Source organism: Aedes albopictus, chromosome 1 (genome assembly GCF_035046485.1).
Source record: "Aedes albopictus strain Foshan chromosome 1, AalbF5, whole genome shotgun sequence".
NCBI classification, from domain to species: Eukaryota; Metazoa; Arthropoda; class Insecta; order Diptera; family Culicidae; genus Aedes; species Aedes albopictus.
In genome coordinates this window covers 249,179,455-249,206,335 of record NC_085136.1, presented here as the reverse complement: position 1 = coordinate 249,206,335, position 26,881 = coordinate 249,179,455, and the positions used below count along the sequence as shown (strand labels likewise).

The 26,881-nt window shown below is 39.0% G+C and overlaps 1 protein-coding gene across 1 annotated transcript in view; it reads left to right on the top strand.

Moving 5' to 3' along the window:
* Positions 1–22,786, top strand: part of LOC109400415 (uncharacterized) — a 34,026-nt gene extending 11,240 nt beyond the window's left edge. The window contains exons 2-4 of the mRNA XM_019672927.3: positions 358–640; positions 728–970; positions 22,098–22,786. Coding sequence (XP_019528472.1) covers positions 358–640; positions 728–970; positions 22,098–22,178 — 607 coding nt within the window. The 3' untranslated portion in view covers positions 22,179–22,786. The remainder of the gene's footprint in view (positions 1–357; positions 641–727; positions 971–22,097) is intronic.
* The last annotated feature ends 4,095 nt before the right edge of the window (positions 22,787–26,881 follow it).

The following is a 26,881-nucleotide window of genomic DNA, read 5'->3' as shown; positions in this document are numbered from 1 at the left end:
CATGGGTAATCAGGGGATTTCAGGGGTGTTTCAGTGGGTCTCCATCGGAACTCCCTGAAACGCCCCTTGAGTCTTTTGGAACTTCTTTTTAGGCTTTCTGGAAATTTCCTAGAAACGCCCTTGGCCCCAACTCAAACACCCAAGGTCTTGTCTCACGAACTATCAGGTATCAGAATGCCAGCTCCAGAGGCTCGTTATCCTCCAAATGATGTGCTCTGAGCCTATGACATAAATAGAATTTACAGTGTGAAATATAGATGTCTAATCTGAATGATTGTAAGAATGCGTTGATACTTTACGTAATTATCTCGGCCTAATTAAGGTTTAATCATCTTCTTGCCTTATATTTCTCTCCAGGTACGTTGCCACCGGGCAGATGATGGCCAACGGCTTCCTCCAATCGCAGGGCTACCCCAAGCAGGCCCTCCTCGATATCGACCGCCCCAGCGAAAGCATCTCCAACCTGATCGATCACGTCGCTAAAAAGCACCTGCAGGTCAAGATCAACTCGGTGACGTACGTCAAGCCGGCCGTCAACTACGTCAAGGATCTGCTCAAGCTGGGCAAAGCCAAGCAGTTCCTCAAGCAGTACAACGTCACCGAAATGACCGACAAGCTGACCGATACGCTAAATTTGGAGGTCTGAACAGAGCCCGCGGGCCGGCCACACGTGTTCCGAATTGCTAATGATGCGTTTCTTGTGCTCTCTCTCTCCGCGTTTATCCAGGTAATTGAACCGGTACTGAAAGTTCATCGTGCCTACCGGCATGCGATCCAGACGCCCCACTGCGATAAGTACATTCTGTGCGAAATCAATTCGCACGATCCGAACGAGAAGCGGGCGCTCGGCGGCTTCAAGCAGGGCGTGACCCGATTCGGCAGCATGGCGGCCTCGTGGTTCATCAGTCAGGGAACGGGAACACCCTTCTGGACGCTGTTCGCCATCATCAACGATCCGCACAACTGTGAGGTGGGTTTAGAAGAGATTTCATGTTCATATATTTTTTAATACCAAAATAATTTTATTGAGATACAAAACTTGCATCTGCGGTAATTAAGACAAGCGAATAAATTTCCAACCAGCGCACAACAATAATGACAATATGTCATAATTAACATTTGTTGTGACAATCACTGAATCAAATTTCAATCATCGCGCAACAATAATGGCAATGTCACAACCTGCATTTGTTGCGACAATGCCACATAAGTTTATCGTACACCACGAGTTTAGAGGTTTTTAAGCCTTGCATTGCGTTTTTCGAGCCGTAACTTCGAGTCGATAAACACAACAACTCTGTTGAAGCACCTCTCTGTGGTTGAGGATCTACCTTCAAACAGTTTCAATTATTGGTTAGTTAGTATAATCGATTATTCACAAGTTGAAAGTACGCAACAAATTCAGCTTCCGTTTTGTCTCCAACAAAAATTCTCGATATCATGTCTTTGTCTGTTACCAGTTGAGATAAAGAGTAATCGCCGCGCCTTTTTTGTTGCTTGTTTTGTGCCTCTTCTTTGTTTATTTAGTACAACACAAATTCGTTAGGGTGCCTGTACCAGTTATCGCACTACCTAAGGAAAACTACTTCTACAGAAATAAGAAGAAGACCGACGAATGTCATCGATACGTCAAACGATAGATTTGTTCTCATACTTAACAGGAAAAATATAAAATCTGAGCCAAACTCACTTTTACTATTTATTACGGCGTGTGCCAATGATAGGAACCCTGTACCAGTTATGGACACATTTGTTAATTTCGGTTCCACTTCGCACTATTTACATGCATTCCTTATGAGATTTGCCATAACTGGTACACTATGGCGAAATAGGGTGCAAGGACGCCGAAATTTTAAGGAAAATATTTTTTTTCTCTCATAATTTGAGCAAAATGGGAAGTTTGAATGAGTGCTATCATCTTCTATGAACGTGATCTTTCGTTCACATATTTTTCTTGTTGATTTGCATCGTTAAATCTTGAAAATCAACTATGGCGAATTTGAGGTACTATAGCCATAACTGGAACACTGAGCCTAGAAGTTTTCTCACTTCATGGTACTCAAGGATGTTTTCGATCATCTGGCAATCATTAGACTCATTTGTCTATAACTCAGTTCAGATGCCTAATATTAAAATGTAATGTTCGACAAACTTGTAGATTATTGTTTATTCTACAATTATCATCAAGGACGCCATATTCTAACTCTTATATTTACGGCGTAAAACTGTTAGTACTACCTACTCATACTAAATGATCGGAGTTTTCGATCGTTTAGTATGAGTAGGTGGTACTAGCGTTGTCACGCCGCATATATGAGAGTTAGGATATGGCATCCTTGGCGATAATCGTAGGAAAAACAATAATCTACAAGTTTGCCGAACATCTAATTTTAATATTATGCTTCTGAACTGAATTATGGTAAATGAGTCGAATGATTGCCAGGTGATCGAAAACATCCTTGATGGTACTGTACCTACAACTAATGCCGCAGCACAACAACATACAACATTTGATTGTTTTCTGCAAAAAATTTGTTTGGTCGAACTTTGCCTGCTAATGTAACCACTAGAAAAAAATGCTTCAAACAGCAACAGTGAAAAAACTTCGGTTCCTAATATTTCAACTCAGTGAAGAGACATAGAGTCGTTGTCTTCAGCAAAACCGTTTAAGTGCATAACAGCCGTGCTTTGAAAAGGTTTGCAATTTAAATTATTGTACTGTATCGGACAATAAAAATGCACCAAAGCCGTTTTCCCATACAAACTAGTCAACTTCAGATTGCCATATCTCAACTATTTCTCAACCGATTATTTTCATGTTTCTGTGACGAACTACAAAACATTTCAAATTTTGAAACCTTCGATAAAGTTTGGTGATAGCTATTGATGCAATTGTTACAGACGGTTGTATTTTGACAATAAAAATGCACCAAGACAAAAAATCTTTTACCTAAAAATGCTGAAGTCTAATCATGTTAGTCTGTTCAGTAAATTTATTTGTCATCACACAAGAAACACATTTGCCGAAGACACCATAATGATTTGGCATCACCATTTTTTGCTATAAAATTTCATATCTTGGTGCATTTTTAAAGTTAAAATTCAACCTATCTGTAACTTTTGTATCAATATTTATTACCAATCTTTTTCAATGAAATAATCGGTTAAGAAATAGCTGAGATATGGCAATCTGAAGTTGACTAGTTTGTATGGAAAAACGGCTTTGGTGCATTTTTATTGTCCGATACTGTAAATCAAAATGGCGGATGTCATAGTGTGACATAGAAGGTTTACTGCAAGGATTTGTTTGCAATATAATTCAGCGGTTGCTCTCGATGTCTCTCCATGGATTTCTCCTAGAATTCCTATTCGAATTAGTCTCGTAACTCTCCTAGAAGCATTATTTCAGATTTTTCTTCCGGTGCTCATACCGGGATTCTTTAAGAGATTCCTCCTTTCATGGATTCCTCCCCGGATCCCTTTATCAATAGCTCTGAGATTCTGGGATTCATGTCAACATCCCTGCAGGATTTTCAGAGATTGTTTTATTGATTCTTCTGGGCTTCCTCTCGGGATTCCTTCAGGATTTTCTTCGGGATTCTCTCAGCGATATCTTCAAGGATTTATCAATCGATTTTTTTCTGATCAATCTCCCGGGGTTTCTGCCGGTACTTCGTCTGGGATTCTTCCGCGAATTGCGCTCAAGATTCCTTCAAGGATTTCGCCAGGACTCTACCAGGGATTTCTTCCCGCCCAGTCAACCAATGGTCGTATAAGATGTTGAACAAGATGTTAAAGTGGAGGCGATATGCGTACATTTTACATGCGCCTAAATGGAGGCATGCACGCATATGGCCTCCACTTTATCATCTTATGTAACATCCTATACGATTACTGGTTGTCTGGGCGGATTCTTTCAGGGATTTATCCTGAGATTCCTGCCGAGATTTCTACAGAATTTCTCTGTGCTTCCTTCATTGATTCTACTGGGATTCCTCTCAAGATTTTTTTTTTTGGGAATTCCTCTGGGATTCTTTCAGCGATTTCTGCCGGGATTCTTTCAGTGATATGTATGAGTTCTCTTTAGGGATTCATTTAGGGTAATCTCCCACGATTTATCATGGGATTCATCCAACAATTTCTCCAGGATATTTCCACGGATACCTCCTGAGATTCTTTCAGGTATTCCAGTAGGATTCTTTCTGCAATTTCTCCCGGTATTCTTTTGCGGATTTCTCCGGGATGCCTTCAGGGATAAGTTTAAGGACTCCTACCGAGATTTCTCTGTTTTTCTACGGAAAGATTGCCTCAAGGATTCCGCCGGGATTCTATCAGGTAGTCCTTCCCGCATTGTCTCAGGGATTTCTCCCGAGATTTCTTAGAAAATTGCTCTTGGGATACCGTCAGGTATTTATCCTGGGATTCTTTCATAGATTATTTCAAGTATTCTTCCCAGGATTTCAACTTTTATTCCTCTCAGGATTCTTTTCGAGATTGCTCCTGAGATTCCTACCAAGATTCCTGCAGGATTTTTTTTTTAGAGGACTTTACTGGGATTCTTCTCAACATTCCTTCCGGAATTCTTTCAGCAATTTCTCCGCGGATTTCTTCAGTGATTTTTCTATGAATTCTCCAGGGATTCCTCCCGGGATTTTTTTTTTTCGATTTTTTTCCACGAATTCCTCCCTAGATTCTTGCAGGGGTTCCTCACGGGATTCTTTAAGGGATTTTTGTGGGATTCCTTCAGAGTTTTCTCGCACTTCATTCTTAGATTCCCACCGGATTTTTTTCCGGATTCCTTCCACGATTCCTTCAAAGATTCCGCCTGGATTCTACCAGGGAATCCTCCCCGGAATCTTTCAAGGATTTCTCCAGAGATTTCTCTAATTTTTTTCTGGGAGTCGCGATAGAGAGATCAAATAAGGAATTCCGGAAGGAATCTCCGAACGAATATCTGATGGAATCCAGTGGTATTCTTCCCGGGATGCGTTCAAAGATTTCTTCAGAGATTCTTTTTGGTATTTCAGCACCAACATTTCAAAAGGGCGTAACTGCATTTGGAAGTAATACCTTCTTTCAAAGCTGTAGGTCGTACTGCCTCCCTTACACTCAAAACACCGTGGTTGTCGGAAAGAGGAGAGTTTTTCCCATCTGGTACTTGTTGTGATAAACATAGAAATCATAACACATGATCCACAGCTTCAAAAGAAGGTGATGATTCCAAAAGCAGTTACGCCCTTTTGAAATGTTGGTGTCGATTTCTTCTGAGATTCTTCCAGGATTGTTTCAGACATTCCTTCATTGATTCTTCTTGGATTCCCTTCAATATTTCTTCAGGTTTTCCTTCCGGGGCTTTTCTGGGGTGTTCCCATAAATTCCTCCCGAGAATGCTTTGGGGACTCCTCCAGGACTCTTCAAGGATTTTTTATTTCCTTCAGATTTATCTATTGATTACTTTTTGGATTCCTTTCAGGATTTCTTCATTGGCTCTTCGCGAGTTTCTTTAAAGAATTTTACTGGGGTGCTTTCGAGTATTCCTTCCAAGGGCGTAGCCAGCTTTTCGGCCAGGGGGGGGCGAGCACCCTTACACTGAAAACCACTTTGCAGTAACAAGGAATTCAAATACTTCATCATTAAAAAAATAAAAGTGAAGTATGAAAAATGGGTGATTAACAGGAATGGTTCAATGGAAGAATCATATTTGATATTGCTCCAAGAATTTCTTAACAAATGCCATCATGAATTTGAATTTATCCAGCAGTTTCTCTAGAAATTTCTTTAATATTTTTCCAGGTTATTTTAATGTAGATATTCCAGCATAAATTACCTTCGGAAAACTTGCGGTAATTCCGTTGAGAATACCTTCAGAAATTTCTTCGAAAATTCCTCCAGAAGTTTTATTACGAATTTTACCATGCATTCTTTTGAGAATTTCCCCAGTAATTCTTACAAATATCATTCTTAATTCCACCAGAAATCCGTTTGAGAAGCTCCAGAAAATACTTTAAGAATTTATCTGGGAATTCTTTCAAAAATTCCAATCAAACTAAGAATAGAGGAATACCCTAAGAAATTTTTGGAGAAATTTCTTCGAAAAATCCTTTAATGAATTCCTTCGGAATTACCGGAAAAAAAATCTTTGAAAATTTCTAAAGGAATTCCTTCGGAAATTCCTGGAGGAATATCTTTGGAAGTTGCTAGAGGAATGCATTCAGAAATTTTTAAAGGAATCAATTAAAAAATAATTTCAGGAATTTATTTCGAAAATCCTTGAGGTATTCCACCGGAAATTCCTTGACAAATTCTTCAGAAATTTCTTGAGGAATTCCTTCATTTCTAAAGCTCCTTGAGAAATTCCATAAGACGTCGAGAGTTCTTCTACGATTTCCTTTAGAAGATTCTTCGGGAATTCCTTGAGGAATTTCTTTGAAAAAGATTTAGAATATTCCTTGAGGAACTCCTTCGGAGTTTTCGTGAGGAATTCATCCGGAAATTTCTGTGAGATTTCCTTCCCAAATTCCTGAAGCAATTCTTTCGAAAATATTGAAAAAATTCCACTTAAAGTCTCATGAGATATCCCTTCTGAAATTCCATAAGGAATTTCTTTAAAAATCTTTCAAAACTTCCTTGAAAAAATATTTCGGAAATTCCTGAAGAAATGCTTTTTGTGATTTTTTATTTCCTAGAGGAACTCATTCGGAAATTCTTTGAAGAATTCCTTTAAAAAAGCCTTGATAAGGAAAATTCGGAAATTGTTAAAGGAGTTCGTTTGGATTTTTTTTTGACATATGTCTGAAATGTCTTATGGAATACCTTCGGAAATTTCGTGAGAAATTGTTTGATAAGTTCGTTGAGGAATTTTTTTCCGTTTTTTTTTTATAAATCTTTTTGAAATTCCTCAAGAAATTCCAGCTAAAGGTCCTTGAGAAGTTTCTTCGGAAATTCCTCAAGAAATTTCTTCAAAAATGTAATGCGGAGCTCCTACGAAAACTTGAGAAACTTCTTCAAACATTCCTTCAGAAACACGTTTGGGGATTATGTGAGAAAATCCTAAGGAAATTTTTTGAGGACAACCGTCAAAAATATTTGGAGGAATTCATTCGGAAATTTTCTGAGGTATTTCAAGGCAAATCCATAAGAAACTTCTTTGGAAATTCCGGGAGGGATTTCTTTGGAAATTCGTAGAGGAATTCCTTCGGAAATTCAGGAGAAATTCCTTTGAAAATTCCTGGAAAAATTTCTTTGAAAATTCCTGGAGGAATTCTTACGGAAATTCCTGGACAAACTCCTCCGGAAACTCATGGAGGAATTCTTCGGGAAAATCCTGGAGGAATTCCCTCGGAAATTCTTGGAGGAATTCCTTCGTGAATCCGTAGAGGATTTCCTTCGGGAATTCCTGGAGGAATTCCTTCGGAAATACCTGGAGAAATTCCTTCCTGAAATTTATAGAGGAACTCCTTCGGAAATTCATGGAGGAATTCCTTCAGAAAATCCTTGAGCGATTCCTTCGCAAAAGTCCTGGAGGAATTCCTTCTGAAATTTATGGAGAAACTTCTTCGGAAATTCGTGAAGGAATTCCTGGAGAAATTCTTTCGAAAATTCCCGGTGGAATTCTTTCGGATATTCATGAAAGAATTCCTTCGGAAATTCCGGCAGGAAATCCTTTGAAAATTCCAGGTGAAATTCCTTTGAAAATCCCTGGAGGAATTCCACCGGAAATTACTGCAGGAATTCCCTCGGAAATTCCAGGAGGAATTCCTTCGGAAATTGTTGGAAGATTTCCTTCGGAAATTCCTGAAGGAATTCCTTCGGAAATTTATGAAGGAATTCCTTCGGAAATTCCAGGAGGATTTCCTTCGGAAATTGCAGAAGGAATTTCTTTGAAAATTCCTGGAGGATCTCCTTTGGAAATTCCTGGAGGATTTCCTCCGGAAATTTCTGAAGAAATTCATCCGGAAATTCATGGAGGAATTTCTCAGGAAATTCCTGGAGGAATTCCTTTGAAAATTCGTGAAGGAATTTCTACAGAAATTCGTGAATGAATTCTTTCGGAAAATTTCTGGAGCAATTCCTTCGGAAATTCATGGAGGAACTCCTTCGGTATTTCCTGGAGGAATTCCTCCGGAAATTCCTCGAGGAATTTCTTCGGAAATTCGTGAAGGGATTCCGTCGGAAAATTTCTGGAGGAATTCCTTTGGAAATTCATGTAGGAATTCCTTCGGAAAATTCTTTAGAAATTCCTACGCAAAATTCCTGGAGGAATTCATTCGGAAATTCATGGAGGAATTCCTTCGGAAATTCATGGAGGAATTCCTTCGGAAATTCCAGGAGGACTTCCTTTAAAAATTCCAAGAGGAATTCTTTTGAAAATTCCTAGAAGAATTTCTTCGGAAATTCTTGGATGAATTCCTTCGGAAATTCCTCGAGGAATTTCTTCGGAAATTCGTAGTGGAATTCCGTCGGAAAATTTCTGGAGGAATTCCTTCGGAAATTCATGGAGGGATTTCTTCGGACATTCATGAAGGAATTCCTTCGGAAATTCCAGGAGGAAATCCTTTGAAAATTCCAAGAGGAATTCCCTTGAGGAAATTCCTAGAGTAATTCCTCCAGAAATTTGTGGAGGGATTTTTCCGAAATTTCCTGGAGGATTTCCCTCGGAAATTCCTGGAGGAATTGCAACGAAAATTCCTGGAGGAATTCTCTCGGAAATAAATGGAGGAATTTATTTGGAAAATCCTGAAGGAATTTTTTCGCAAAATTCCTGGTGAAATTACATCGGAAATTCATTCCTTTGGAAATTTCCAATGGAATTTCTCCAGGAATTTCCGACAGAATTTCTCCTGGAATTTCTGAAGGAATTCTTCCTGGAATTAAAAAAAGTCCTTCAGAAATTTCCAAAAGAGTTTTTCCAGGAATTTCCGAAGGAATTTTCAAAGGAATTCCTCCAGGAATTTCCAATAGAATTCCTCCGGGAATTTTAAAGGAATTCCTCCAAGAATTTCCGAAGGAATTCCTCCAGGAATTTCTGAAATAATTGCTCCACAAATTTCAGAAGGAATGCATCCAAGTGATTCCGGAAGGATTTCTCCAGGAATTTCCGAAGAAATTCCCCTAAGGATTTCCGAAAGAATTCCTGCAGGAATTTCCAAAAGAATTCCTCCATAAATCATCAAACGAATTCGTCCAGCAATTTCCGAAGGAACTCCTCCCGGAATTTCCGAAAGAATTCCTTCAGGAATTTTTGAAGGAATTCCTAACGGAATTCGTGAAGGAATTCCTCCATGAATTTTCGAGGGAATTCCTCTTGGAATTTCCAAAAATAAAATCCAAAAAGACTTTCCGAAAAAATTTCTCCAGGAATTTCCGAAGGAATACCTCCAAGAATTTCTGAAGGAATTCCTCCAGGAATTTCCGAAAGAATACCTCTAGGAATTTCCGAAGGGATTCTTCCAGTAATTTCCGAAGAAATTATTCCATCAATTTCCGAAGGAATTCCTCCTGGAATTCCCAAAGGAATTCGTCCAGTAATTTCCGAAGGAATTCCTCCAGGAGTCATGAAAAGCATTCCTCTAAGAAGTTTAGAATGATTTTTTTCCAGGAATGTCCTAAGGAATTCATCCAAGGATTTTCTCAGGAATTTTTCTATAGATTTCTGAAAGAATTCCTCCAGAAATTTCCGGAGGTATTCATCCAAAATTTTTCGAGGGAACTCCCCTAGGAATTTCCGAAGGAATTCTTCCAGAAATTTCCAGAAATTTCTGAACGAATTCCTTCAGGAATTTCCGAAGGAACTCCTTCAGGAAATTCCGAAGGAATTCTTCCAGGAATTTGTGAAGGGATTCCTCCAAGAATTTTGGAAGGAATTCCTTCTGGAATTTTTTTAGGAATTCCTCCAGGATTTTTTGAAAGAATTGCTTCAGGAATTTCCGAAGCAATTCCTCCCGGAATTTCCGAAAGAATTCCTCCAGGAATTCCTAAAGAAATTCCTTCTGGAATTTCCGAATGAATTTTTCCAAGAACCTCCAAAGGAATTCGTCCAGCAATTTCCGAAGGAATTCCTCCCGGAATTTCTGAAAGAATTCCTTCAGAAATTTCCGAAAGTATTCATCCAAGATTGTTCGAAGTGCCTCGCCAAAGAATTTTCGATGGAATTCCTCCTGTTATTTCCGAACGAAGTCCTTCAGGAACATCCGATGGAATTTCTCCAGAAATTTCCGAAGGAATTCTTCCAGGATTTTGCGAAGGGATTCCTCCAAGAATTTTGGAAGGAATTCCTCCAGGAATTTTCAATGGAATTCATCCAGCAATTTCCGATGGAATTCCTTCAGGAATTTGCGAAAGAATTCCTCCAGGAATTCCTAAAGGAATTTCTCCTGGAATTTCCGAATGTATTCCTCCGGGAATCTCCAAAGGAATTCGTCCAACAATTTCCGAAGGAATTCCTCCCGGAATTTCCGAAAGAATTCCTTTAGGATTTTTCGAAGGAATTTTGCTAGAAATTTCCGACGGTATTCCTCCAGGAATTTCAAAAAAAAAATCTAAAAAGAATTTCCGAAAAAAAATCCTCCAGGAATTTCTGAAGGAATTCCTCCAGGAGTTTCCGGAGGAATTCCTCCAGAAATTTCCAAAAGAATTCGTCCAGCAATTTCCGAAGGAATTCCTCCAGTAATTGCCGAAGAAATTATTGCAGGAATTTCCGAAGAAATTCCTCCAGCGATTTCCGAAGGAATTCTTCCCGGAATTTCCGAAAGAATTCCTCCAGGAAATCCTAAAGGAATTCCTCCTGGAATTCCAAAGGAATTCGTCCAGCAATTTCCGAAGGAATTCCTCCCTAAATTTCTGAAAGAATTCCTCCAGGAATTTCCGAAAGAATTCCTCCTGGAATTTCCGAAGGATTCCTGCAAGAATTTCCAAAAAAATCCAAAAAGTATTTCCGAAAAAAATCCTCCACGACTTTCCGAAGGAATTCCTCCAGGACTTTCCGAAGGAATTCCTCCAGAAATTTTCAATGACATTCGTCCAGCAATTTCCGAAGGAATTCCTCCAGGAATTTCCAAAAGCATTCCTCCACGAAGTTTGGGATTATTTTGTCCAGGAATTTCGTAAGGAATTTACCTAAGGATTTCCTCACGAATTTCTCTATGGATTTCTGAAAGAATTCCTCCAGGAATCTCCAAAGGTATTCATCCAAGATTTTCCCAAGGAACTCCCCAAGAAATTTCCGAAGGAATTCCTCCAGGAATTTCCGAAGGAATTGCTCCAGAAATTTCCGAAGGAATCCTTCAGGAATTTCCGAAGGAATTTCTTCAGGAATTTCCGAAGGAATATCCTCAGGAAGAATTTCCGAAGGAATTCCTGCATACATTAAAAAAAATACGAGGATGCAGGAGAATTTTATTTTTACTAGTCAAAAACAGCTCTGATCATCTATGTTTCTCGGTTAAGTTAGAATATAGTTGCTCGGTCAGGGGGGGGCCACGGCCCCCCCCTGCCCCCCCCTGGCTACGCCCTTGATTCCTTCCGAGATTTTTGGGGTCTTCTTCACGGATTACTCTCGGAATCCCACCATAGATTCCTTCCGGATTTTTTCTTTCGATTCATCTACATTGATTCGGTCAATAATTTCGTTCAATAATTTGTTCAGTGAAAATATTTAAAAACTTTTTGAAACTGTTTTTAAAACACTGAGTGAATAGGTCTGACAAAACAAGATAATCTTTATTACAACTATTTATTATTTTCTAGAGTAAATAACAAATCAATAATTTTTAGAGTGCATAGCAAATCAATACCATTTCTCGAGTGAAAAATAAGCTCTTCATAACTCAAGAAATTTCCTAAAGATAATAGAATCATACAAAACAGGAATTTCTGAAAAAAAAACATGGAAGAGTTAAAAAAAAACTCTACTAAAGTTTCAAACCACATCCTTTAAAATCTTCAGAAGAAAATCCTGACGGACTTTCTGAATAGATTTTGGATGGAATCTCCAAATGTGTATTTACAAAAAATGTATTGTCAAATCTTTGTACTTTTAAAAGAATTCTTGAAAGAGTCCCTGAAAAAATCAGCGAGACTCTACATCGAATATTTTAAATGGAATCTAAGATGTAAAACTTAAGAAAATTTTCTGAAGGAATTCTGAATTTTTGATTTACTAAAGGGATCCGAGGAAGATTTTCCGACAGAATTTCTGAAGGGATTTCTAAAATAATCCATGGAGAAATTTTTGCGAAAGTTTATGCAATGCTTCATAAACAAATAATAAGAAACGTGTTTGAAGAATCCTCTGGAGAAATTTCAGAGGGAAATTTAGGAGAAATTTCTGTAGTTATCCAAGTAAGATTTTCTAAATATGTTCTTGGAGAAGTTTCAGGAAGAATATCTAAAGAAATTCCTTAAATAATCTCTGGAAGATGTTACGGATGAATCTCTGGAACTTTTTTTAGGAATCTCAGAAGAACTTCTGAATGACAAATTATAAAGCAATCTATGCAAAATTCCATAACAGAATCGCTCGAAGAAAATCGGAAAAAATCCAAGAGAATTTTTACAGAAGGCCTTTGTATAGTTTATTGAAATATCCATAGAACATTTTTTTAAGAAATCGGTGGATATTCCTGAAAGATATTCTAAAAATAGTTGAGGATTTTTTAATGAAATTACTGGAGAAAATTTTCGAAGGTATCAATGAATGAGGTTTTCAAATCCCTGGAAATTATCTCGTTACGATTTCTGGAGAAATTCTTCAAGAATTTATTGAAGAAATTTCTCGAGAAATTTTAAATCTTTTTTCAGAAGAATTTTTTGGAATCTTCATGATAGCCTCTCTGGAGGAACTTCTGAAAAAAAGACCTATAGCATTTTAGAAAAAAATCATGTAGGAATTTCTGAAGACATCCATGAACAAAAACCTGAACGAATCGTTCAAGAAAATTTATGAAAGGGCTTCTTGAATCCATCAAGATTTATGTTATTGAGTTTTTTTAAACTGTGGAGGAAATCCTCAGCGGAATTTCTGAGGGAAATCCTGAACGAATTACTGGAGCACCCTCTGACGAAAACTTACAAATGAATCCTAGGATTTTTTTATAAGAACCCTAGAGGAATAATAGAATTTCTGGTACAGAACATATCTGGAGCAATTCTTCCTAGTAGATTTTCTTAAGATGTACATAAAAAATATTTATGAACGAGTCACTGGAAGATTTTTTGAAGGAATCCGTGAATTTCTGGAGGAGTCCTTGGAAAATGGTTCGAAGGAATCCTTGAGGGAATTTCTGAAGGAATTTCTAAAAGAATTCCTCTAAATATTTCTTAAGAAATATTCAGGAAGAATTCTGAAGGAATTCTTCAATAAATTTGTGAATGGTTGGAAAAAATCCCGAAAACCAATTGCGGAAGCGCAAAAATTGAGAAAAAAATCAACATTGGCGATTTTCTGATTAAGACTAAGGAAAAAAACCCTACTTATTTAGTTTCTAGAAGAGCGTTTTTTTACACATGAAGGAACATTTATTAGCAATATTGGAATGTCCTGGATCTGTATTCCTCTAAGAAAAAACCTTCAGTGGTATTGTTCCGAGTGCATCCTTACCGGAATTTCCCAAAAGATAATTTTATATACTCTTATACTGCATATACACACCCCAGAGAATAATTCTGAAGAAATGTCAACTGACGTATTCCCGGAAGGATCCTTGGAAGAATTCTTGAAGAATTTCCAGGAGGTAATTCCGAAGAACTCTCGAATAATGGAATTCTTGGCAAAATTCTTAAACTCACCTGTAGGAACTCCGGGACCAATCGCAGGAATATATTAAAAAAGAAATGTCCTAGAGCCGGGGTTCCCAACCTTTTTGACGTGGCGGCCCCCTTTAAAAATTGGGGATTTTCGACGACCAATAATACGTTTTTTTATTCGACACTCAAATTTCGTAAACAATAATGTACATTCAGTTTCAGTCCTAAAACAATTAGTGAAGGAAAAGAAGCATTTCAAAGGAATTTTTGAAGGAACTTCTTAACAACTTTTTGGAAGAATCCCTGAAAACTTTCTAAAGGAACGCCCTGCAGACATCCCTGAAAAACTCTCTGGAGGAGTTCCTGAAGAAACCCACGGATAACTTCTTGGGAAAAAAATCTCAAGATATACATATTCCTCAAAGAACCGAATGATGAATTTTTGAAGAATTTCATTCTCATGAGCTACAGGGGATATTCTTGAAGGAGTTCCTGGATGAACTTCTAAGGATTTCTTGGGGAAAATTGTGGAACAATTCCGGGATGACTTCTTGAAGAATTTCCTGGCTCCTGTATGCATTTCTCTAAAATTAGCTTAAAGAAATTAAATTCCAATTCAAATCTCTGGGGAAATTCCTCTGGAAATCCTTGAAAAAAAAAATCTTCAGGTATTCTTGGAGGCATCCTTGGAGAAACTCTTGGGTGATGATGGAAGGATTTTTGAAAATTCTGAACAAATTCCTGAAAAAATTTTTGAAGAGATTCCGAGACGAATTTCTTGAAGAATCACTAGAGGAATTCATAGAGCAATACCAGGAAAAATTCCCATAAAAATCCCTGGTGGAGTTTCTTGAAAAATCCCTGCTGGAGGTGTTCTTGGAGGAAGGTATGGAGGAATTCTTCAACGAATTTCTAGAGGAATTCTTGGAGGAGTTTCTGACGGAATTCATGGAGTAATGCCTTGAGGAATTTCTGAAGAAATTCCTGGAAGAATCTCTGGCAGAATAGCTGGAGAAATCTTTGAAGAAATTCCTTGATAAATTCCAAGATAAATCCCTGGAGGAATTCCTGAAGAATCTCTGGCGGAATTTCTGATGGGATGCCTGGCGGAATTACCAGAAGAATGCCTGAAGGAAATCCTGAAGGAATTCCTGAAGCAATTCCTGGAGGAATGTCTGGAGGAAATCCTGGAGGAACCCTTGAAGGAATTCCTGGAAGAATCTCCAGAGGAATTTCTGGAGGAATTCTGGAGGGATTCATGAAGTAATTCCTGAAGATATGCCTGGAGGAAAGCTAGGAGGGAGGAACTCTTATAGGAGTCCTTGGAGAGATCGTTAGAGAAATCCCTAGAAAAATTCTTGAACGAATATCTGAACAAGAAATTCTTGGATGAGTTTCTGGAGGAATCGCTGGAGGAGTTCCTGTAGGAATACCAAGAAAAAAACCCAGATTAATCCACCTAGTGGTGGTAGTGCCTTTCTCGTCGAATATGTACTCATAACCTCTACGTTGACATCAGCTGATCCTAATAACACTTATACGCTTAATACGATTCATGTAAAATTTTGCCTCCTTATAAACCCAAATTGTGCACTGCAATTGACGCAAAAGGAGATTGGAAAAACTTTATTCAGTGTTGATGCGATCAAATTATATTTTTTCCACAACATGTTGATTCATCCTACATTATAATAACAGCGCAGGAACTTAGAATGGAGTGATTTGATGAGTTTGCTTTGGTCACGAATTTTTTCTCTTGCATATATGAAGACTTTGATCATTTATTCACTTTTAATCTTACCCAAAGTTTTTCAGGCTATTAGAAAAGCCACAATTCGATTTATCGCTTAAATTGGTTGTGTTCTCTTTCATAATTCCACTATTTGATGTGTCGCATGCATGAGTTCGGTTGAATTTTACGTTTGACCATTTCCGGCGAACACCTGGAACCGATTCCATGAAACTACCGGTTGTCCTAAATATTATCTATGGCTATTTTCTTGTCTTGGTTATCAGGCTGCCTAAAAAAACATGAATTGATGTGTTGCACGGGGAGCATCCATTAAGTAAGTATGTCACGCTGCAATTGGGAATTTTCGAAGCCAAAATCAGTTCCCGGAAAGGATCTGTTATCCCAAATTTGTTCTGAGACTATTTTCTTGCTAACCGTTCATTCGGTTACCGAATAAATCATGTGACATGTCATATGTATTGATTCTCTTTTGCATTTGAAATATTCCGGCGTGACAGACGGAATCGGTTCCGTGGAACACTGATATGGTCTGAGACTTTATTCTTGTCAACTGAACATCATGTTACCTTAAAAGCCGTAATTTGAGGTGTCGCATGCATGGCTTTGGTTCACATTCAGATTTGGCCACTTCTGTCGGGACACCCGAAACCGGTTCCGGAATACTACCGATAGTCTCATCAGCGGCGTTGTCTTTTTATGTCATAACCACAGCAGCAGTGGTTCGGCATATGATCAAGACTGTGTGCGCGGTGCAAAACGAAATACCAGCATATACTAATTTCAAGATCTCGATGTACCAAAGAAAACCATTAAACTTTGTGTGTCCAGTCCGGTACCCAATAATATTCGTGTATTTTTACGTATAAATTGCTTTTTGTGTAAATTATATTTAGCGTGTTACACCGATCTGACAGGAGAAGGACTAAAAATAAATTATATAACGGGGTACCGAGGATTGTTCACAATTTGCGAACTTGAATGCGGAAAAAATGCGACCATGACGCCGCTGATACCAGCTTGCACTAGCACCAGCGGCACAGTGTGCAAAACGTGCTTACCTTTACAGTTGCAAATTCATGATCTGATATACAATGTTGAATTCAGAATTACAAGAACACGAGAGGCGCTAGACATTTGATGACAAAGAACAAATTGTAGAACGGAACAGGGGCCACAAATTTGCCTAGGAGAAAATTCAAATTCATTACGCATTTTTCAAAGATAATTTACAAAAAAACAAACCCTAGTTTTTAGCTTATTTGCTGTAGAAAACTAAGTTATTTAACTAAACCAATAGATTCGAGGATCTTTATTGGTAGAAAATTTAATAATCTTTCAAATGAGGGTTAAAAAGCTGCGTTAAACTTGCCCATTTTCAAGTTATAGCTAGTTTGAGGCAAGCAAATTAAAAAAAATATAAAGTTCTATTACTAGGTAACGGTTTTGACCATACGTGTAGACATTTTGTTTTCGCCATTTATGATTCTCTATTACACCTTAAAAAGTTTTCATTCACGAACCTAACACCCTGTATAGTCTGAACATATTTGCTTGCTAACATTCGTAAGATTATCAAAAAAAAAGCCGCGCTTTGCTGTGTCGCATGCATAGGTTTGGTTCAATTTTATATTTGGCCGCTTTCAGAGGGACACCCGGAATTAATTCCGCCACTACCAGCAATCCCTAATGTGGTCTTAGCCTACTTCCTTGATAACCAGTCATCAGGTTATCGGAAAAACCGTTATTTGTTGTATTGCATGCATGGGATTAGCTCTCTTTTATATTAGGCCATTTCTCGTGGGACACCCGGAAACGGTTTCGGAACTAGACCGGGTCAGGTATGGTCTGAAACTATTTTCATGCTAACCGTTCATCAGGTTATCGAAAAAGTCGCTGTTTGATGTGTCGCATGCATGGGTTTGTTTCACTTTTATATAATTCCATTTCCGGGGAGACACCCGGAACTGGTTCCGGAATACAACCGGCAGTCCACAACGTGGTCTGAGCCTACTTCCTTGATAACCGGCCATCAGGTTATAGGAAAAGCCGTGATTTGTTGTGTCGCATGCATGGGTTTGGCTCACCTTTATATTTGACCACTTCCGTCGGACCCCCGGAAGCGGTTCCGGAACACTACCTATTCAAATATGGTCTGATAGTGTTTTCCTGCTAAACGTTCAGGTTATCGAAAATGCCGCTGTTTGATGTGTCGCATGCATGGGTTTGGCTCTCTTTTATATTTGGCCACTTCCGGCTGAACATCCGGAACCGGTTCCGCAACACTTCCGGTTCAGATATGGTCTGATACAATTTTCCTGCTAACCGTTCATCAGGTTACCGAAAATGCCGGTGTTTGATGTGTCGCATGAATGGGTTATGTTCAATTTTATATTTGCCCACTTCCGGTGGGACACCCAGAACCGGTTCCGGAACAGTTCCGGTTCATATATGATCTGAGACTATTTTCCTGCTTACCGTTCACTAGATAATAGCAAATGCCGTGGTTTGATGGGTCGCATGCATGGTTTTGTTGTATTTTCATGTCTGGCCCCTTCCAGGGGTACCGATCCGGAACACCTAAATGGCCATAACTCCGGAACGGCTGGACCGATCCGAACCATTTTCAATAGGAAACAATGGGATCAGATTCCGCGTCGAATGAACCGTTGGTCATTAAAATCGGTTGAGGTTTACTGCCAAAAAGTGATGTGAGTTTTTTTGTACACACACATACTCACACACACACATACACACACACACACACACACACACACACATACATACACACACACACAGACATCACCTCAATTCGTCGAGCTGAGTCGATTGGTATATGTGACTCGACCCTCCGGGCCTTCTATCAAAAAGTCATTTTTGTAGTGAACATATAGCCTTTCCAGTACACTTAGTGTACGAGAAAGGCAAAAAAACTTAGAGGAATCATTAGAAGAATTCCTGGAATATTTTATACAGGCATCCATGGGGGATTTCTTGGCGGAATTCCTAGAGGATTTGCTTTAGGGATTACTGAAGGAATCCAAGGAGGATTTTCTTAAGAAACTCCCGGAGGACGTACTAAAGAAATCGCAGAAGGAATTCTTAAAATCCTGCACGGATTCCTGGAATGCCTTTACGAATGCTTGAGGAATACATGATGGAATTTATGGAAGAACTCCTGGAGAAATTCCAATAGAAATATTTGGAGGAATCTCTAGAGAAATCTCGGGAGGATTCCCTCAAATAATTCCTGGAGGAATCTCTGAGGGAATGCCTGGAAGAATTATTGGAGAAATCTCTAGAGAAACTCCTGGAGGAATCCCTGGTGAAATTTCTGGAGAATCACCTGAAGAAATTCCTGGAGGAGTTCCTGCAGGGGTTCTTGGAGGAATGCCTGAAGAAATCTTTAGAAGAATTCCTGGAGGGTTGTTTAGAAGAATTCCTAGAGGAATTCCGCGATGAATCCCTCCATGAATCTCTGGAGGAAGTTTTGGATTTCTCAGAGGAATCCCTGCGGACATTTCCGGAGAAATCTCTGCAAGAGTCCTAGGAAGTATCCCAGGAGGAGTTTCTGAAGAAGTCCCAAGAGTAAGTACTGATGAGAACGCAGAAGGAAATCTTGGAAAAAATCCTGAAGAAATTCTAAGAAGAGTTCGTGCACAGAAAAGGCGGTAAGGGAGAAATTTTTCCTATTTTTTGCAAAAGGCGGAGGGGCGCTTAGTGTATGGAACATCGGCAATGGGAGTGGTTCAACCCCCAAAACCCTTTCCTTACGGGCTTGATTGCACCGTATCAGTAATGTAACAACAATCCATTGATTGCGCTTGTAGATCTTAGGGCGCTTCCTTAGGAAAGCTCTTGGTAAACCTAGAACGTCTTTGAAAATTAGTTCTCTACAGAACCATTCTTGTAAATCTGCAGACCTCTACTCCCTGAAGTAGTTTCTGAAGGAATTCCTGAAGAAACCTCAGGATGAATTCCGGAAGCAATCTCAAGAGTGCTTGGTTCTAGGGGAATTTCTCAACAATTCCTGTATGAATTCCTGCATGAATACCTGTAGGAATTCCTAAATAAATTGGAGAAGGAAGTCTAGTAGGAATCCCAAGAAGAGTTCCTGGAAGAATCCCTGGTGGATTTTTCAAACAATCCCTGGAGTTGTTCTTGAAAGATTCCCAGAAAAAATCCCCGAGTGAATCCACGGAAGAAATCCTGAGCGAATCCCTGGAGGACTTCTTGGATGCATATCTAAAGATCCCATGAGGAATTCTTAGGAAACCCCAGGAGGCAAGTTCTATCCCACTCCCGACAAACTTGTAAAATGTGAGTTCTTCCTTCGGAAGGGAAGTAAAGCGTGGGTCCCGAGATGAACTAGCCCAGGGCTAAAAATCTCGTTAATACAGATAAAAAAAAAGTTCCTGGAAGAATTTCTGCAGGTATCGCTGGATAAAAATTTGATGAAATCCATGTCTGCAGTAATTTCTGAACGAATTACACTAGTTTACAGCATTTTTGAACTCGGTAAGCTGATGATCATTTTTGGTGTAGAATCATGCCCTGAGTTCGAAAACGCGAAAGAAAAAAATTTACAGTAGAGCGGACATTTTTTCGACTTTCCATACAAGGTTGATGATTTGAAATCGATTTTTGTTCTATTTTTAAGCAAAGTCGCTCACTTCAAACATCTCATTCTCCGTAATCAATGCTCCGATTGAGCTAAATTTTTTACTGTAACTCGCCTACATATGATATGTCAAATAAACGTCGAGAAAGAATTTTTAAGTTGGTTTTTTCTTATTGAAAGAAAAAAATACATTTCTTCAAAAAATTTTGGGAAATATCTTGAATTTCATCAATCTGACGCAAAACCTGTACTCAGATGATCGAATGGTATTGTATTCAGCTTTTAATTTATGGAAAAAGATTTAAAATTGGTTGAACAAAACGCAAGAATTTTAGTTAATTACATATTTTGAAAATTTTCAAAACTCGATATTGAGCTAAAACACAAAAACTGTTCTACTTAAAATTTTTTGAAGGTCGGTTTCGAAATCAGCACTAAATTGTGCTTCAAAAATTTTTGTCGTTGACAGAAGTTCACGACTTTCGTTTTATTTTGTAAACTTGTGTTATTGAAAGAATCCTTGATGGACTCCAGAAGGATTTTTTGTACAAAATTATGAAGGTATTTTTGGATTAATATTTTAATTATCCCTGTTAAAAATTTCTGAAAGTATTCCTGGAAGAAATACCTCCTGAAACACTCCAAATAATTCCAGATGGACTTATCGGAACAGACTCTCGCGGAATTCTTGAAGGAATATGTGGAGAAATTCCTGAAAAAAAAATCTCTGGGTGAATACCTGCAGAAATACCTAAAAGGTTCTGTGGTACAAAAAAATGCACTGGAACAATCACTGGAGGAACCTCTAAAGATGTTCCAGGAGAAATTCCCGGAGGACTGTTTGGTGAAATCATTAGAGAAATTCTGCAGGAATCTATGGAAAAAATCCTGGTGGTATTCTTTAATGCATCCTTATAGAAGTTCATGTAAAAATTTATGAGAAAAAAAAACGTGTGACGAATTTCCAAAGATATAGTCCTACAAGAACTTCCACGAGTTCACTCTTTATAGCCTTTGAGTTATAGGCAAAAAAAATATTGCATTGGTTACTCTTGTAGATCATACGACATTCACTCACTGAGGTTCTTCGATGATCTAGAACATCTTTGAAAATTACTTCTCTACAGAACTATGCAGGACCTGCAGCATGTTACACCGCATCAGAAATGTATCACCAATTTATTGATTACGCTTGTAGATCTGAAAGCCATCACTCGCGGAACTCCAGGGGACCTAGAACATCTTTGGATTCACCCATGCTCCATCAATCATCAATCTCTAGGATGTTACCGCGCATCAGTAATGAAACCATAAACCATTGATTAGGCTTATAGGTCTTAAGGCCTTCATCCGCGGAAGTTTTTGGATGTCTTAGAAAATCTTTGAAAATTAGTTTTCTTCGGAACTATGCTCCATGCATCTGTAGAATGACACACTGCATCAGTAATGTAGCAACAATCCATCGATTATGGTTGCAGATCAAGCCTTGACTCGCGGAAGTTCTTGAAGGACTTATAATTTCTTTGAAAACTACATTTCTACAGAAATATGCTCCATGAACCTGTAGGATGTTACACCGTATCAGTAATGTATCAACAATTTTTTGATTACGCTAGTAGATCTTAAGCTTTTCACTCGCGGAAGTTCTTTGAGAACCTAGAACACCTTTGGCAACTAGTTCTTCACAGAACAATGCTTTATATTTCTGTAGGATGTTGCACCGTATCAGTAATGTAACAACAATCTATTGATTACGCTTGAAGATCTTAAGGCGCTTTCTTGCGAAAGGTCTTGGATAACTTTGAACGTCTTTGGAAATAAGTTCTCTACAGAACCATGTTTGTAGATCTTCAGACCTTTACTCGCTTAAGTTTTTTGTTACCCTAGAACATCTTTGAATATTTGTTTTTCCTTACCCTATAAACCGTGTAAAAAAGACCTAAGTGTACTTGTATTCTAATGCTTTGTCTATCAATCTTCTAGGTCAAACATCCGGTCGATTGCGTAGAATACCACGAGAACGAATACCGAGTGTCCACGGAGTATCCACACAATGAACTGTAGAAGGAGGACAATAAAAGCGATGCAGCGGAGGAGTTGTTCATAAAAAAAATGTGATTGTTACAAGAAACAGGCAGAAAATCGGGCGATTTCCAAGACAAAACTGTCTCAATTGAAAAGAAAGTAGACGAAAAAGAGCACGGAAACGCGTGCGGAGCGCACATAAATGGACACCGTGTGTTTTGAAATTTACATTTGATTGGCTATTGGAGGCGATATTCATTCATATATGCATACAGAAAGACGTGTGGTGATGGGCAAAATAAGGGAGTTCAAAGCGGAACGACGGTAACGAAAAATCGATTGCGCGCGCAAAACGCACCGCACCCATCTAGATGGAGGAGGAAAAGAAAATTAGACTTAAAACAAGCTCGTTTCGCGTAACGGTAGCAGCCATGTGAGTAAACCGTTCAACTGGATTGGTATGCAAAAAAAAAAAAACGTTAGAAGGAAGGAAATGCGAAATGTGCCTTTTTCAACTTTAAATGTGAATTTCAAAACTCGGTCATGCTGTGCTTGAAAGTTCGGATCAGTGAGCCTGCTTTGAAGGATCGGAAATCGCACCCAAAAACAACAAAAATCCAAAAAATAAATTAATTTACAAAAATCTATGTCATGACTTTTTATGGATTCGTTTTGATAATTCACCATGATATTCGGAGCTGGCACTCTTTTTGATAAGACACCTAAAGGAATACAGTGAAACAATTAATTTTATATCCGATAAAATGAGTGAGAATTCAAAATTCTAAATTAAAATTAAAAAACCCAGATTAATCCACCTAGTGGTGATAGTACCTTTCTCGTCGAATATGTACTCATAAACTTTTCTTCGACGTTAGCCAAAATGTTCCTGAATCCTGAAAACACTTTACACTAGTAACAATTTTAACAAAGCCATCATCGATTTTCGAAACTTATTGATGATACATATTCCGATGTTATGTTCAACAACAAAACAGAGCAGAAAAAGATCAGCTCTCTCAGTTGGCTGCTTGACCACCTTAACACTTATGTGGCCGGCAGGGTACCCGGGTACCTTTTTCAATTTCAAATCTCGATATTTTTATGGTTATTGAGACTAGGATGTTGGAACTCTGTTAGATCTTAGAACTCGTGAATATACATCTATTAATGGGGTTGACCGAATTTTAAATTGAGGAGGGGCAGGGGGAGGGGCTCCTGCATTTTTTTATTACGTGGAAGGCCGACAGGGTACCCGGGTACCCACGAAATTGAAATGATCATGTCTCCGTCAATTTTTCATCGATTTTGGAAATTTTTTAGCTCATTCAACTCAGAAACTCATCATCTATCGGAAAAGTATTTGGTTGGACCGATCTAATCACCGTGGTTTTCAGAAAATCCATATTTTTGGGAGCATGTCCTTATACCATATTGAAACCCACATTGTTGAGGCTAGGATATCTTAAAGTGTTTATGGTCAACCATGGCCCCACGGAAAGCGTGTTCCGAAAACACAGTTTTAAAGTCAACACGTTTTATGATTCCAGGCCGGTCAGATACAATATGCCAAAGCAATTATACGATGCTTGGTACCGAAATTGCTACTAACCTACCGAAAATCCCGTATATTGTATTGTATAAAAACATGGATCCGGAAATCCGGATTTTTCGGTACCTATGGTGATTGGACCGGTCCAACCAAATACGATCTCGATAGATAATGAGTTTCTGAGTTGAATGAGGCAAAAACTTTTAAAATCAGTGGAAAAATCGCTGAGATATGATTATTTTCATTTCGTTGGTACCCGGGTACCCTGCCGGCCTTCTACGGGTGTTTTTTTTGCTGGCCACACTACGGTTAACCCTAGTCGTGTATTGGGGTTATTGTGACACCATTCCATCCACTACGGCAGCGAGGTGAGCGTTAGCTAATGCTTGAAGAAGGTAAACTTTATTCACAATCACAGATCACTTGTGATCTTCGCCAATGTTTATTTCAGCACACTTTAGGCTATATTTTATTATCATTGGTAACACGATTCATGTAAAATTTGATCTTCCTACGAGGAAAATGCAGAAAATGTAAATTTTCCATTCAAATTTCAATCACAATGAGAAGAGTGAGGGCTCAACCAGCCGCACCCAAATTGTGAGCAGTAATTTTAGAAGCATAAGGAAATTCGAGATTGAAAAACTGTATAAGGTTGACTCGATTAAATTATATTTTTATATAAAACGTTGATCCATCCTACTATACATTTACACCGCAGGAATCTGAAATGGTGTGGTTTGAAGAGATTGCTTTGGTCACGATTTCGTTCTCTCGCATATATGAAGACTTTGATTATTTCTTCATTTATAATCTTACCCAACGTTTACATCAAAAAAGCCACAATTTGTTTTATCGCTTTGACATTTATTTTGTTCACTTTTATAATTCCGCTATTTGATGTGCAGCTTGCATGGGTTTGGTTAAATTTTACGTTTGACTACTTCCGGCGGGACACCTGGAACTGATTCCGGTTGTCTCAAATATGGTCTTAGTCTATGTTTTAGTCAACTGTTCATCACGTGACATGAAAAGCCGGAAATTGATGTGATTTGAGGCTATTTTCTTGCTAACCGTTCGGCAAATTCTTGAAAATTCCGCGATTTTATGTATCGCATGCATGGTTTTGGTTCACTTCTATCAAATCACACCCGCAACCGATTCCGAACTACTGTGGCCTGAGACTATTTTCTTGTTGACTGTTCATCAGATTATCAAAAACGCCGCTATGGTTTAGTTCCTTTCTATATTTTACCACTTCCGACGCGTTACTCGTCTTGTCACCAGTTCTGGAACACTACCGGTTCTCCCAAATATGGTCTGAGATTATTTGTTGGTTAACCGTTTATCTTGTTACTGAATAAGTCATCGATATGTCGTATGTATTGGTTCTCTTTTACATTTGATCATTTCTGGCGGGACACCCGTAATCAGTTCCGTAACACACTGATAGGGCTTGCGTCTATTTTCTTGCAACTGTTCATCATGTTACCTAAAAAGCCGTGATTTGAGGTATCGCATGCATGGGTTTGGTGTCACTTCCGGCCTGGAACCGGTTGCGAAACACTACCGATAGTCTCTTAAATAGTCTGAGCCTATTTGCTTGCTAAAGTTTATTAGGTTATCAAAAAAGCCATGGGTTTGGTTCAATTTTATATTCAGCCGCTTTCGGAGGGAACTAGTTTCGGCACTACTGACAGTCCATAATGTGGTCTTTGCCTACTTCCTCAATAACCGGTCATCAAGTTGTCGAAAAAACCGTGATTTGATTTGCCGCATGCAAGAGTTTTGTCAACTTTTATATACGGCCACTTCCGACGGAACACCCGGAACCGGTTCTAAAACACTACCGGTTCATATAAGGTCTGAGACTGTTTTCTTGCTAACTGCTCATCAGGTTATCGAAAATGCCGTAGTTTGATGTGCCGCATGCATGGGTTTGGATCACTTTTATATATGACCACTTCCAGCGCGACATCCGGAACCGGTTCCGATACACTGCCGGTTCAGATATGGTCTGAGTCTTTTTTTATGCCAACCTTTCATTGGGTTATCAAAAAAGTCGCGCTATGATATATCGCATGCATGGATTTGGTTCACTTTTATATTTGGCCACTTCCTGCGAGACTCCCGGAACTGGTTCCGGAACACTACCGGTTCATATATGGTCTGAGACTGTTTTCTTGCTGATTGTTCATCAGGTTATCCAAAATGCCGCAATTTGATGTGTCGCATGCGTGGATTTGGTTCACTTTTATATTTGGCCACTTCCGGCGGAACTCCCGGAACCGGTTCCGGAACACTACCGGTTCAGATATGGTCTGAGACTGTTTTCTTGCTGATTGTTCATCAGGTTATCCAAAATGCCGCAATTTGATGTGTCGCATGCATGAATTTGGTTCACTTCTATATTTGGCAACTTCCGGTGGGACTCCCGGAACCGGTTCCGTAACACTACCGGTTCATATATGGTCTGAGACTGTTTTCTTGCTGACTGTTCATCAGGTTATCCAAAATGCCGCAATTTGATGTGTCGCATGCATGGATTTGGTTTACTTTTATATTTGGCCACTTCCGGCGGGACTCCCGGAACCGGTTCCGGAACACTACTGGTTCAGATATGGTCTGAGACTGTTTTCTTGCTGACTGTTCATCAGGTTATCCAAAATGCCGCAATTTGATGTGTCGCATGCGTGGATTTGGTTCACTTTTATATTTGGCCACTTCCGGCGGAACTCCCGGAACCGGTTCCGGAACACTACCGGTTCAGATATGGTCTGAGACTGTTTTCTTGCTGATTGTTCATCAGGTTATCCAAAATGCCGCAATTTGATGTGTCGCATGCATGGATTTGGTTTACTTTTATATTTGGCCACTTCCGGCGGGACTCCCGGAACCGGTTCCGGAACACTACCGGTTCAGATATGGTCTGAGACTGTTTTCTTGCTGACTGTTCATCAGGTTATCCAAAATGCCGCAATTTGATGTGTCGCATGCGTGGATTTGGTTCACTTTTATATTTGGCCACTTCCGGTGGAACTCCCGGAATCGGTTCCGGAACACTACCGGTTCAGATATGGTCTGTGACTGTTTTCTTGCTGACTGTTCATCAGGTTATCCAAAATGCCGCAGTTTGATGTGTCGCATGTATGTGTTTGTTACATTTTTATGTATGGCCCCTTCCAAGGGT